Source organism: Scylla paramamosain, unplaced genomic scaffold (assembly GCF_035594125.1).
Source record: "Scylla paramamosain isolate STU-SP2022 unplaced genomic scaffold, ASM3559412v1 Contig107, whole genome shotgun sequence".
Classification (NCBI taxonomy): domain Eukaryota; kingdom Metazoa; phylum Arthropoda; class Malacostraca; order Decapoda; family Portunidae; genus Scylla; species Scylla paramamosain.
Window position 1 is genome coordinate 152,501 of NW_026973772.1, and position 15,000 is coordinate 167,500.

The window sequence follows — 15,000 nt, forward strand, 5'->3', positions numbered from 1 at the left end:
CTGTTAAACTAGAACCATGAAAACACCCTTGAAAACCCCAGTAACTTCCACTACAGCCTGTTAAACTAGAACCATGAAAACACCCTTGAAAACCCCAGTAACTTCCACTACAGCCTGTTAAACTAGAACCTCCAAAACACCCCAAAACAGACAATTTACCTCAAAACACTTGCAAAAACAGCCCTAAAACACCTCCAAAACACCCCAAAACACTCCCAAACACACAAGCAGAGGAGTGTAGTGAATTAATAAGTGAAAGAAAGCAAGAAAGTGTAAAGGAACAGATGATAATGAAAAAAAAAGTGATTTAAATGAGATTGTCAAGATGTTTTGATGGTTTATGGTAAGGAAAATGATAGAATGGGTTTGTAATGATGACAGAAAGGAAGGAATAAGAGGGAAAAGTAAAGAAATGAGGAAAGGAAAAAGAAAATGATGCTTTACCCACACTGCACCTCTCTTTAACCACATTCAGAGACACAAGGAAATACAAACAAATAACAAAACAAGCAAACAGAAAAAATGGAGCTCTATAGGAATATAAATAAGAAATAAAATAATGCATAAGAAAATAAAAAGCTAAAAAAAGTAAACAAACAAAATATTTAACACCACCACAACACCTTTAAACACCCTCAAAATACCCCAAAATACACAAAAACATCCCAAAACACTCCAAAAAAACACCAAAACACCCTCAAAATACCCAAAAACACACCAAAACATCCCAAAACACTCCAAAAACACACCAAAACACCCTTAAAATACCCCAAAACAAGCCAAAAACTCCAAAAACACATCAAAACACTCCAAAAACACACCAAAACACCCTTAAAATACCCCAAAACAACCCAAAAACTCCAAAAACACATCAAAACACCCTTAAAATACCCAAAAACACTCCAAAAACACACCAAAACACCCTCAAAATACACCAAAACACCACAAAACACTCCAAAAACACACCAAAACACCCTCAAAATACACCAAAACACCACAAAACACTCCAAAAACACACCAAAACACCCAAAAACACCCCAAAAACATACAAAAAACACCCAAAAACACCCCAAAAATACCTGAAAACACCTTCAGAACAATGAAATGGAATAAAACACAAAATAACAATAACAAAAAAACAAAAACAAGAAAACAAGCTGCAATATAGAACAGCAGGAACACAAACAAACACACACACACCCTACAAACAAACAAACAAACAAACAAACAAAAATAAATAAATAGATAACAGGATAAAAAAAAGTGAAAAAAATAATCATAAAACCAAACTAGAAATATACAAACCAATACAAAACGCAACATACCCACATACCACCAAACAAGACAGAGTGGAACCTCGCAGGGACGCCGATGATATGCTGGTAACAAGTCACACAGGAGAGCACAGAGGAATACAAGCCGCTGGAGTCGTGCTTGGAGTAACAGTCAAAGAGAGCAGGAGACAGAGGCACCACCACCGTCAAGCCGACCAGGTCCAGGATCACACTGCTGAATGCCACCTTGCTTCTCCGCACGTTCTTCTGTGGGTGTTAGGTTAGGTTAGGTTAGGTTAAGTTAGGTTAGGTTAGGTTAGGTTAAGTTAGGTTAGGTTAAGTTAGGTTAGGTTAAGTTAGGTTAGGTCAGGTTAGGATAGGTTAGGTCAGGTTAGGATAAGTTAGGTTAGGTTAGGTTAGGTTAGGTTAGGTCAGGTCAGGTTAGGTTAGGTTAGGTTAGGTTAGGTCAGGTCAGGTTAGGTTAGGTTAGGTTAAGTGAGGTGTTTTTAATCTTTAATTTTATCTCAGTATTTTTTTCTTGTAGTATTTAGTTGGCTTTGAGCAGTGTCCCTCCTATATATATAAAAAATAAAACAAAATAAACAAATAAATAAATAAACTAAAACAATAAAACGTTTACAACTTTGAATCACTTTCCCGACACACTTGTGCATGGAGGCAGTGTTGCATGAGCCTTGACTGACAAATATTGCAGCGCGTTGACAACCACACACTTCACACCTCAGCTTAGCAACACACACCAACACAACACCCTGCTCACTTTCTCCTTGATGTCCGCAGCCTGTACCGCCCCTCCGTCCCTGCCGTCCACCTCACCACCGCTGCTGCCGCCACCGCCATCGCTGCCGCCAACCTGCTTGCCGGATCGGAGGGTTGCCGTTGCTCTGAAAGTTACGTTAGGTTAGGTTAAGTGGGGCCGTGGGAAGAGGATGCAGGTTAGGTTAGGTTAGGTTAGGCTAGGTTAGGTTAGGGTAGGCTTCTTTAGGTTAGGTTAGGTTAGGTTAGGTTAGGTTAGGTAAGGCTTGGCTAGGTTAGGCTTGCTTAGATAAGGTTTGGCTAGGTTAGAATTGCTTAGGTTAGGTTAGGTAGGGTTAGGTTAGGCTAGCTTGGGATTATGACACGAGATAGCCAGTCTTGGGGAGGAGGAAGCACCAGACAGAAGTTCGGGTAGGCTTCTTTGGGTTAGGTTAGGTTTGGTTAGGGGCAGCTGAGGAGTGTGAGGCTCCACCACATCAGGTTAAATTTCAGGTAATATTTGAGTCATTTTCTCACTCACCACCAAAATTTTCCCACTGTAAAAACTTTAATATTTTTTTTCTGAAGGCTACAACGAAAGACAAGGCACAAACACACACACACACACCCACACACACACACTGCATAAGCATCTGTACAACGAAAGACAAGGACACACACACACACACACACACACTGCATAAGCATCTGTACAACGAAAGACAAGGCAACACACACACACACACACACACACACACACACACACTGCATAAGCATCTGTACAACGAAAGACAAGGCAACACACACACACACACACACACACACACTGCATAAGCATCTGTACAACGAAAGACAAGGCACACACACACACACACACACACACACACACACACTGCATAAGCATCTGTACAACGAAAGACAAGGCAACACACACACACACACACACACACACACACACACACACACACACACACACACTGCATAAGCATCTGTACAACGAAAGACAAGGCAACACACACACACACACACACACACACACACACACACACACACACACACCAGAAACACCTAGAAACACATTTTTCCTCCCCAAAAACACCCATAAACAATTTTCCTCCCCAAAAACATCTAGCAACACAATTTTCCTCCCCAAAAACACCCAGAAACAATTTTACTCTCCTAAAACACCTAGAAAGACAATTTTCCTCCCCTAAAAACAACCCAGAAACACCAATTTTCCTCCCCAAAAACACCCAGAAACACAATTTTCCTTCCCAAAAAACATCTAGGAACACAATTTTCCTCCCAAAAACACCTAGAAGCACAATCTTCCTCCCCAAAAACACCTAGAAATGCAATTTTCCTCCCCAAAAAACACCCAGAAACACAAATTTTACTCCCCAAAAACACCTAGAAGCACAATTTTCCTCCCCAAAGAACACCTTCAAACACAATTTTCCTCCCCAAAAACACCTAGAAGCACAATTTTCCTCCCCAAAAACACCTAGCAACACAAATTTTCCTCCCCAAAAACACCTAGCAACACAAATTTTTCCTGCCCAATAACACCTAGCAGCACTATTTTTCTCCTTTTAATACTCAAAAAAACACAAATTCGGCCCAGAAACAGCTATTTCTATTAACAGTACTCAAAGAAAACACTGATTACCGGTCAGAAATACCTCAAAAACATTAATTTCTACGCAAAAAACACTGAAAAAACACGTGATTTTCCTTTCAAAACACCCAAAAAAACATACATTTCTACCCAAACACACTGAAAAACATGCGATTTTCTTTTAAACACATCAAAAAACACACATTTCTAGCCAAAAAACACTTAAATAATACTTAATTTCCTTTCAAAACACCCCAGAAGAGACACACACCTACCCAAGGGACAGCGAAAAAAACAACAATTTCTACCCAAACAAACTTGAAAAACACCAAAAATCTAAAAAAAAAACACAAAAAAAATAAAAAAAATATATAAAAAAAACATCCCCTGCCTTTTTAAAACGCCACAGAAACGAAGAATTCACTCCTCTTTCTATTCTTCTCTATGCATGAAAACAGCTGGAAAATATAGGAAATATCACTAAATACTGATGGAAGGGCACTGGGAGGTGGGAAGGTCCAGGGTCTCGGTCCCCGGATGAAGGCGGCTGATGACGTCACGTCCGCCATATTTACGTTACGCAAATGATTTTGAAAATGACCCCTCGCAAAAATGGAGCTAGGCCGGAATGCTTTACATATTATGAAAGGGCATAATTTTAAATTAATTCTGGAGATATAAAAATATTCCAAGCTTCAGTAATAATAAAGCTATATTTAAATAACTATATGAAAAAGTGTTCGAACAAACACGATAAAAAAAAACACTCCAAAGTCCACAAATCTCATTTCTCACGAACACAATACACTTTAAAAAATCGAAACTATTTTTACAAACAATCAGAAGTTAACCGGAAGCTGAAATAAATAAATAAATAATTTATAAATGTCGACTTTTTTGAGTTTTCAACGGGTCTAAAACCCCTCTAAAAGTCCACGTATTTCACTCAAAAGCATCATAACATATTTAAAAGACAATAAACGATTTTTTGAGCCCATAAAATCTTGCCTAGCGGCTGAAATAAAAAATCATGTTTGGCGGTATGAAAAATTTAACGGCAAACAGCAACAATTATTTACGCTGAAACAACCTCATAATCGACATGTTTCCCTTAACACTCGCACGCAAAACACTCAAAACACCACCAAATATTTTTACAAACCATAAAATCTTAGTTAAAAAGCCTAAATATATAAGTTAAGAAAATAGAAAGAATATTGGAACCGAGGGTAGACTCTGGCAATCCATCATGGCGGCCGCGGGAGGGGAGGGAGGGGGGCTCAGATGAAAACAAGGTTGGATAACTCTCTTTCCTTATTATTTGTGGTTGTTATGAAGGTTATTTCTCTGTTTTCTGGATTAATTTCAGCTGTGTGTATGCGTGTGTGTGTATATATGTGTGTGTGTGTGTGTGTGTGTGTGTGTGTGTGTGTGTGTGTGTATATCTATGTATGTGTGTGTGTGTGTGTGTGTGTGTGTGTGTGTGTGTGTGTGTCCGCCTCTATTCCATGATAAATAGCATTATATTCTCTCTTCTCTTCTCCCCTTTTGCTATTAAGTATCAAGTATCTTCCAGGTATTTCCAGTGTTTTCCAGGTAGTGTCGTAGGTTGAAGCCCAGACCTCTGCTACCTGTCACTACTAAACTCACCTTAATTGACCTCCTGTGCCTCTGTGGGTCCCGTTCCCTGGTGTTTAAATGAAAAGAGGACACACACACACAACCGCACTGCACGGTGTTTCCCAGGTACACTGAGGAAGACAATAAAAAATAAATAAATCTGCTGTCTCTCAATATTTATCGTAATTTACAGTGTTTTGTTGTGTGAGGAGCAGACTACTGGGGTGATTTGTGCACAGGTAAGTGGCAGTAGGTGGATGAGTGTGTGTAACGAGTGTATTAATGTGTGTGAGGGAAATAAAGGGGTGTGAGGTATGACGGGCCAGCCTGCCGCAGCTCACCCCTGGCCTGTTAAACCTTCCGTCAGACTTAAACTAGGGCAGTGGCGGTTAGGTCTGACCAGCGGACATGAAAGCATAGTCATGTGGCTCCATTCACTGCCACGGGTGACTTATGGTGACGAGAAATAAAGTAAATATTGGCTAATATATACGGACGTCCGGATCATGTCTGCTTATATTTTTAAAAAAGTTGAATTTTGGCGGGTTTTCATTTCACGGAAGAGTTCATTTGTTAATATTTCGTCATGCGGGTTACGTTTGAAACTAAATATTACGAGTATGACTAAATAAAAAGCCGAAATAATGTAAAAAAAAATAATAATAATAATGAAGGTACCGTGGATTGGCAACACTTACAATGTAAACAAACAGCTGATCACGGGTCCGGAGCGAGGCAAGGAGATAAAAATAATAATAAACGAAGGAAATAGAGCAAATACTCGTAGAAGGACGACAGCAGGCAGAGAGGGGCAGGAGAAGTAGCAGAATCAGGGAAAGGGCGTATTGGTGCCAGTAAATAAGGTGAGAGCTGTAATAAGGCTGGTAAATAAGACAGTTGTTTTGTTAATAGATAATTGTGAGAAAATATTTGTTTTGTATATTAGGTAAGTGTGTGTGGCGTGTATATATGTGTGTGTGTGTGTGTGTGAGAGAGAGAGAGAGGTTGGCATTCAGTCAATCAGTCAGTCAGGCACTAAACCAAGCTGAAATAGTCAATTAATTAGCCAGTCAATCAGGCAGGCGGTCATTTAGATATTCAAAACATCTAACCACAAAAAAAAACAGTAAAAAAACACTGGTAAATTTATAGTTTAAGCCAATGTTTCCAATCTGTACCCACGGCCCACGGCGTTATTATTATTAATTTCCGACAAGTAGTGTAATCGTTAGAAATGATGTGAATAGTGAGAAGAACAAAATGAGGTAGGTTATTACCACGTAGTGTGTAATGGCTTAAACTATAATAAAACCTAAATTTTTATAGGCCTGGCATTTCAGTGAGATTTCTGTTTTTATTGGATTTTTTGTTGCCCTTGGCTCGTGTCACTCCTTCAGAAAAAGGAGAAAAGGTATTTGTCTCTCCTCTTGCACTTTTCCCTCTTCAGGTGTCTCATATTTGGGAAGAATTGTGACATACTGGATACGTTTATCTTCAACACACACACACACACACACACACACACAGATAAGATACTTTTAAATGTATAAATCTTACCTCACCTTTTATGAACACAGTTAAGTTCCTTTGAAATAATTAGTGGGTGTTTGTCAGTGTTGATGAAGAGTTATGCCATGACCTGCTCTCTTAAGCATTACCAGTGACCTGTTTTGTTATGAGTCATGTTAGCAGATGAACCTGGCCTGACCTAACTAACCTACCACTGCAGGGACAAGCAACACCAAATGTTAGCCTCACTTTGATTAATACTTCATATCACCTATAGTAATGGACACACACACACACACACACACACACACACACACACACACACACACACACACACACACACAAATTCATTAAAGTATCATGTCTTGCTTCTTTATCTCCTTTCTCCTTTTTTAAAATTGATTAATTAATTAATTTATGTATCTATCTAGTTATTTATCTATTTATTCATATACTACTACTACTACTACTACTACTACTACTACTACTACTACTATTTGTAGTAGGAGAGGTAAGGCTCTACTGTAGTCAGAGGAAACCTTGTAGCAAATTGTTATCCATTGTATACTGACAAAGAACTTCTCTCCTTAACAGGTGGACTTGGAATCTCTCAGGGGAAACTACATGTAGTAATTGAATTAAAATGGCTAGAACCAGAGGATGGGGTTGTGCGTCCCCGGGAGTTCAGAGGGTGCCGGCGCTTCAACTGATGGTGTGGACCCATGAGACAGAGGCTCCACCAGGTGTGTGTGTGTGTGTGTGTGTGTGTGTGTGTGTGTGTGTGTGTGTGTGTGTGTGTGTGTGTGTGTGTGTGTGTGTGTGTCTCTCTCTCTCTCTCTCTCTCTCTCTCTCTCTCCTCCTCTCATCTCTCTCTCTCTCTCTCTCTCTCTCTCTCTCTCTCTCTCCAGTGAAATAGTTATCCAAACAGCCTATTAAACAGAAAGAGAGAGAGAGAGAGATTTATTTTGGTTCCCTTCCCTAGAGTGAAGTGCTGCCCTTCATGTGGAAATGTTGATTAGAAAAAAGACCTGCCCTGGGTCCATCATTTTTGTGAGTGACTTTTACCAGAGACAAGAGTGTGACAAAATAGTTATCCATCTGGTAATGAACACTATAACTACTATTTTTATCACATCTTTCCTGATTCCCAGACCAACATGAAGCATTTATTTTCTTTCCTAGCCATGTCTATACAGTATACTGGCTAGAAATTGCACATTCTGCTACCGTAATTCTTTCCTTTCATGAATGTGCTTATAAATGTTTCCAGCTGTAATGTTATAGTAAATGGTTAAATTCTGGACAAAGTTGTGAATCAAATGCATCCATCAAGCGACTGGAGTGTAGATGTGCGCGTTTCTCCGCAGGTGGTAACACAAGCAGCGGGTGGAAGAGACCTTGGGAGACTTCCGTAACTCACAAGCAAGAACCAAACCTTGCTGGAGCCTTGTGACTGACTGGTGGTTTTGACTGCAGGCACCAACATTCAGGTCAATACTTTTCTTGGTACAGCTGAGAATTCTCTATCCAAAATTCAAAAATCCGAAAGTTTTTAATTGTGTCGTGTCACTTCACAAATAGAGAACGCCACAAAAGTGGTGAGAAGGTTTGCACCCTCCACCCCTGATGAAAAAAAAAGTTTGCCAAAAAAAAAAATCCTGAATCTGTGCCCACAAATCAGGGGGCTTGTTCCTCCCTCTCCTCCACCCTCTGACTACTTCATGCTACTTATTAAAACTCTTCACAATGATGTTCTCCATGCCCTTGCTGGCCCAAATCCTTGAAAGGTTTATGGACCTGATGGGGTCCCTCCTATTGTTCTCCAGAACTGTGCCTCCGTGCTTGCACCTTGCCTAGTCAAACTCTTTCAGCTGTCTGTCTGTCAACATCTACCTTTCCTTCTTTGCTGGAAGTTTGCCTACATTCAGCCTATTCCTAAAAAGGGTGACTGACTGTTCTAATCCCTCAGAATACCATCCTGTTGATTTAATTTCCTGCCTATCTAAAGTTTTTGAATCTCTCCTCAGCAGGAAGATTGTTAAATATCTATCACTCCATAACCTTTTATATGATTGCTAGTATGGGTTCTGTCAAGGCCGCTCTACTGGTGATCTTCTTACTTTCCTTAGTGAGTCTTGGTCATCCTCCTTCAGAGACTGCTGTTGCCTTAGACATATCAAAAGCTTTTGATATAGTATGGCACAAATCTGATTTCCAAACTAGCCATCTATGGGTTCTTTCCTTCTCTCTGTAACTTCATCTCAAATTTCCTTTGTGACTGTTCTTTTGCTGCTGCGGTAGATGGTCACTGTCTTCTGAACCTGTTGACAGTGGTGTTGCTCAGGTTTCTCTCCTGTCACCCACTCTCTTCCTATTATTCTTCAGTGATCTTCTAAACCAAACTTCTTGTCCTATTCACTCCTATGCTGATGATACCAATCTTCATTTTTCCACATCTTTTCATAGACGTCCAACCCTTCAGGAAGTAAACATTTCATGCAGGGAAGCCACAGGATGCCTGACTTCTGATCTTTCTAAAATTTCTGATTGGAACAGAGCAAACTTGGTATTGTTCAATGCCTCAAAAACTCAATTCCTCCATCTATCAACTCGACACAACCTTCCAGACAACTATCCCCTCTTCTTCAATGACACTCAACTGTCCCCCTCTTTTACACTGAACATCCTCGGTCTGTCCATTACTTATAATCTGAACTGGAAACTTCACCTCTCATCTCTAGCTAAAACATCTTCTATGAAGTTAGGTGTTCTGAGACGTCTCCGCCAGTTTTTCTCACCCCCCCAGCTGCTAACTCTGTACAAGGGCCTTATCCGTCCATGTATGGAGTATGCTTCACATGTCGGGGGGGGTTCCACTCATACTGCTCTGCCACTCTAACCTAATTCATCTCCCTCCCCCCTTACAGGTCCCTGAACACCTTTCCCCCCATGAACTGGCTGCTGTTTACTGGGACACCCTTGCAGAACAGCCTGGCGGAGCTCTGGGCCCTTCTGAACTTCCTAATGCTGGATATTTTTGAGTCCTTGTTCAATGTGAGTGAGATGCAGGAGGGAAGTGAGGAGAGGACTCTGAGGCAGGAATGGGAGGGCCAGGCCATCTCCACTCTAATGAAGATAAGAGAGAGGGAATGTGGGTGTGTTTGGGAGTGTTTTGGTGGCTTTGGGTAGGTTTGGGTGTGTTTGGGGAGTTTTTTATGATTATTTAAAGAGGTTTTTTTGGGCTGGAGAGGAGTTTTTTGGGCTGGAGAGGAGTTTTTTGGGCTGGAGAGAATTTTTTTGGGTCTGGAGAGGAGCTTTTTGGGCTGGAGAGAAATGTTTTGGGCTGGAGAGAAGGTTATGTTTTGGGCTGGAGAGAAGGTTTTGTGGGCTGGAGGGAAGTTTTTTGGGCTGGAGGGAAGTTTTTTGGGCTGGAGAGGAGTTTTTTGGGCTGGAGAGGATCGTTTCAGGTCAGGTGGTTAAACACTACCGTCTATCTAGTGGCTATTGTAGGCTGTATCTCTCTCTCTCTCTCTCTCTCTCTCTCTCTCTCTCTCTCTCTCTCTCTCTCTCTCTCTCTCTCTCTCTCTCTCTCTCTCTGTCTGTCTGTCTGTCTGTCTGTCTGTGTGTCGTAGTCATGAGTGTTGGTGTAATTGTTATTACGATGTATTGTGTTGGTGCAGGATTGTAAGGCGAGATAGCAAGGTACACACACCACCACCCCTCACACACACACACACACACACACACACACACACACACACACACACACACACACACACACACACACACACACAGCCCCCTCCCCCCTCTCCCCCTTTATCGTAACGTACAAACAGGACTAAACGTGTTACTAATGCCAGCAATGTAAACAAAACCACAGTGACTTTGAAATGTAAACAAAAAAGTCACGTGACCAGGTAATGTAAACAAAACCACGTGACTTTGAAATGTAAACAAAAAAAGTCACGTGACCAGATAATGTAAACAAAACCACGTGACTGAAATATAAACAAAAAAGTCACGTGACCAGATAATGTAAACAAAACCACGTGACTGAAATGTAAACAAAAAAGTCACGTGACCAGATAATGTAAACAAAACCACCGTGACTTTGAAATGTAAACAAAAAAAGTCACGTGACCAGATAATGTAAACAAAACCACGTGACTATCAAATGTAAACAAAAAAGTCACGTGACCAGATAATGTAAACAAAACCACGTGACTTTCAAATGTAAACAAAAAAGTCACGTGACCAGATAATGTAAACAAAACCACGTGACTTTGAAATGTAAACACAAGGTCACGTGACTTGCAAATGTAAACAAAACAGGAAAAAAACAAACAACCGCCATCTTGAAAGCAACGTAAACAAACAAACAAACAAACACGTGGATATATTAACAGTTTGCACTTAAAACAAACAAACAAACAAACAAATACTTGGTACACACGCTTAGTCCCATAATTAGAAGGGTCAAACACACACACACACACACACACACACACACACACACACACACACACACACACACACACACACACACACAGTCTAGGTGAGTTAATCTTTATAATAATAAAAAAAGTTTCTTAAGATTAGTTAGTTAAATAAGAAAAATATAAAAAGTTAAATAATTCAAACATACACACATTATCATTATTATTATTATTATTATTATTATTATTATTATTATTATTATTATTATTATTATTATTATTCGACTTGGCTCCTTGCAGATATTCAAAATGGTCTTTTTTATTTATTTTATTTTTTTCTATTTATAATACTTAAATAGGTAAGATTCATCGCTAATATTACAATGTGTGTATGTTTGTGTGTACATATGTGTGTGTGTGCGTGTGTACGCAAGTGTGTGTGTGTGTGTGTGTGTCATTATCAACCTCAGAACCTCCGGGTATTGTGTGTGTGTGTGTGTGTGTAATAATAATAATAATAATAATAAACGGTTTATTATTTAGGCAGTTGACAAACTGAAAATGTACATAGGGGATGGGGAAAAACTTAACATTAATCCTAACGGTAAGACTAATCTAGGAGGGATGTGTGTGTGTGTGTGTGTGTGTGCGTGTGTGTGTGTGTGTGTGTGCGTGCGTGCGTAGGGTTTATAGCGAGTCTAAGGTACTCCTAAACGGGTCTTATTTAACCTCCTCCTCCTCCTCCTCCTCCTCCTCCTCCTCCTCCTCCTCCTCCTCCTCCTCCTCTTCTTTTTTATTTTTCAATGTTATTTTTCTTAATTTTTTTGTGATTTTTTCTTCGTTCTCCTCCTCCTCCTCCTCCCTCGTCATCTTCTTCCTCTTCTTCCTCCTCCTCCTCCTCCTCCTCCTCCTCCTCCTCCTCTCCCTCGTCCTCTTTATTTTTTTTACTGATTTTTTCATTAGTCTTCCGTTTCCTTCCTTTTCCTCCTCCTCCTCCTCCTCCTCCTCCTCCTCCTCCTTTTCCTCCTCCTCCTCCTCCTCCTCCGGTCACATTTTTGGAAGAAAACGTAGATTTTAGGGAAATTTTCAGCAAAGTTTTTCAATTCTTTTATTTTTACAATTTCATTTTTTTGTACATAAACTAAAATATTTTATTATTATTATTATTATTATTATTATTATTATTATTATTATTATTATTATTATTATTATTATTATTACTTTCATAGTCTGGGATCTTGTGTGTGTGTGTGTGTGTGTGTGTGTGTGTGTGTGTGTGTGTGTGTGTGTGTGTGTGTGTGTGTTTGTGTATGTGTGTATGTATGTACGTATGTATGTGTGTATGTATGTATGGCAAGCGTACACAGAAACACACACACGCACACACACACAGGTCATTCATAATATATACATGAATGACACACACACACACACACACACACACACACACACACACACACACACACACACACACACACACACACACACAGATCCCACTCCAGTATACGAGTACTATGGGTGTATGTATGTACGTACGTGTGTGTGTGCGCGCGCGCGTGTGTGTGTATACGTGCGTTCGTGTGTGCGTCATTTAGGCAGGATCAATTTATCAGGATATATTCTATAGGCCTAAAAAAATACCATCTTCAGGTTATGTAAACAGACAAACAAACAAACAAACAAACAAACAAACAATTTAGATAGTCATGTAGGTAACACAGATATTAATAGGCTTAAAGATAACTCTCTCTCTCTCTCTCTCTCTCTCTCTCTCTCTCTCTCTCTCTCTCTCTCTCTCTCTCTCTCTCTCTCTCTCTCTCTCTCATCGACTTTTAATTTTTTTATGTCATGCTCAAATTATCTTTCAAATCTCTCTCTCTCTCTCTCTCTCTCTCTCTCTCTCTCTCTCTCTCTCTCTCTCTCTCTCTCTCTCTATCTATCTCTCTCCCCCAGTCTGTTATTGCTAATACTTTTCTTCTTCTTCTTCTTCTTCTTCTTCTTCTTCTTCTTCTTCTTCTTCTTCTTTAGTCTACTTATAGCTGATGATGATGATGATGATGATGATAATGATAATAATGAGAAAATTTCTTATATCAATGATGATGATGATGATGATTGTTATTATTATTATTATTATTATTATCATTATTATTATTATTGTTCTTATGTGTATGTAATTGTATGTATTATTATTATTATTATTATTATTATTTTCATTATTACTATTATTATTATTACTTAATACTACTACTATTACTATCACGCGCACACGCACACACACACCGCACCACCACACGCACACACACACACACACACCTGGGAAAATCATTCTTTCTCATTATTCTTTCTCATTATTATTATTATTATTATTATTATTATTATTATTATTATTATTATTATTATCATTATTATTATTTTGCATTATCATTGAAGAAAAAAATGCATGAACGAATGAAAAACAGTTAATTTCAATGTATAATTAACATTTTTTTAAGCATTACCATCCAAAAATATATATAACAATGTATGTAATTCAAAATATGTAATCGTCTTGGGAAGTAATTATAATTGAGCGAAAAAAAAAAACAGGTATATATATACATTGTCATTATTATTATTATTATTATTATTATTATTATTATTATTATTGTTATTTAGAGTGCCTAAGTAATTACAATTGCAGGATTACAGTGCCTAGAAGAGATTATGTAACTCTCTCTCTCTCTCTCTCTCTCTCTCTCTCTCTCTCTCTCTCTCTCTCTCTCTCTCTCTCTCTCTCTCTCTCTCTCTCTCTCTCTCTCTCTCTCTCTCTCTCTCTCTCTCTCTCTCGTGTGTGTACATTAATTCATGTGCATCTATGTACGTTTTTTTTCCGTTTTACGCAATGCTATGTACGTGTGTGTGTGTGTGTGTGTGTGTGTGTGTGTGTGTGTGTGTGTGTGTGTGTGTTTACGTATGCGTCAATATTTTGGCTTGAAATGTACACGCACACACACACACACACACACACACACACACACACACACACACACACACATAAAATTTTTGGTTCACTTTCTCTTTGATGTACATGCCTGCGTATGTGCGTGTGTGCGTGCGTGTGTGTACGCATTCATACGCACACAACCACCAGCGTAACCATTCATCCATGTACGTTTTTTGAACCGTAGTAAAAATAATGAAAATTTTGTGTAAATGTTGATTTTATTTCATTTTTTATTTAATTTATAAGCAAAATATGTATACAAATTGTGCGTGCGTGCGTGCGTTTGTGCGTGTCGTTCGGATATCACAAGAAATACCTCATGTCGCTTCTAACAAACAAACAAACAAACAAACAAAACCATTACCGGTAGATTATTGACCTCAACAAAGTCAGATTGTGAGTGACAAAATGAAAAAAATATGCTTTTTTCTTTTTTTTTTTCAATTTGTTTTTTCACTCGTATGTCTGAATGTGTGTGTGTTTGTGCGTGTGTATGTTTGTTTGTGTGTTTATTTCTGTATCTTCAATGTAAATAGTACTAGAAAAATTATTATTGTTATTATTATTATTATTATTATTATTATTATTATTATTACCACTCATTCAACCGTTTTTTATTTATTTATTTATTTATTTATTCATTTCATTATTGTTTTCATTCTTAGTACTATTATTATTTTTATTATTATTATTATTTTTTATTATTATTATTATTTTTATTATTATTATTATTATTATTATTATTATTATTATTATTATTATCGGTAGTGCGGATAATGATGTACCAGTTTTCTATACAAG

General features: G+C 38.6%; 1 protein-coding gene and 1 long non-coding RNA gene across 8 annotated transcripts in view; one reads left to right on the top strand and one right to left on the bottom strand.

Annotated features, from left to right (window-relative positions):
- Positions 1-5,382, bottom strand: part of LOC135099146 (probable E3 ubiquitin-protein ligase HERC4) — an 80,845-nt gene extending 75,463 nt beyond the window's left edge. The window contains exons 1-3 of one of the 3 annotated variants that reach the window (XM_064001597.1): positions 4,040-4,210; positions 2,056-2,179; positions 1,326-1,541 (exon numbers count right to left, since the gene is read on the bottom strand). Coding sequence is in view for 1 of the 3 variants with exons in the window: in XM_064001596.1 (XP_063857666.1) it covers positions 1,326-1,331 (6 nt within the window). In the remaining 2 variants the exon portion in view is untranslated. Of the gene's footprint in view, positions 1-1,325; positions 1,542-2,055; positions 2,180-4,039; positions 4,211-5,298 lie in introns of those variants that run through there. The other 2 variants (XM_064001598.1, XM_064001596.1) reach the window with 2 other exon arrangements.
- On the top strand, positions 4,923-11,419 carry LOC135099151 (uncharacterized). Of its 5 annotated transcripts, XR_010267724.1 has the most exons (5): positions 5,369-5,507; positions 7,372-7,520; positions 8,145-8,267; positions 9,705-10,739; positions 10,796-11,419. It is a non-coding gene; the product is annotated as an uncharacterized LOC135099151 (long non-coding RNA). The 5 variants fall into 5 exon arrangements; XR_010267723.1 differs by lacking the exon at positions 5,369-5,507 and adding an exon at positions 4,923-4,943 and having other exon boundaries at positions 9,705-11,419; XR_010267722.1 differs by having other exon boundaries at positions 5,271-5,394; positions 9,705-11,419.
- The last annotated feature ends 3,581 nt before the right edge of the window (positions 11,420-15,000 follow it).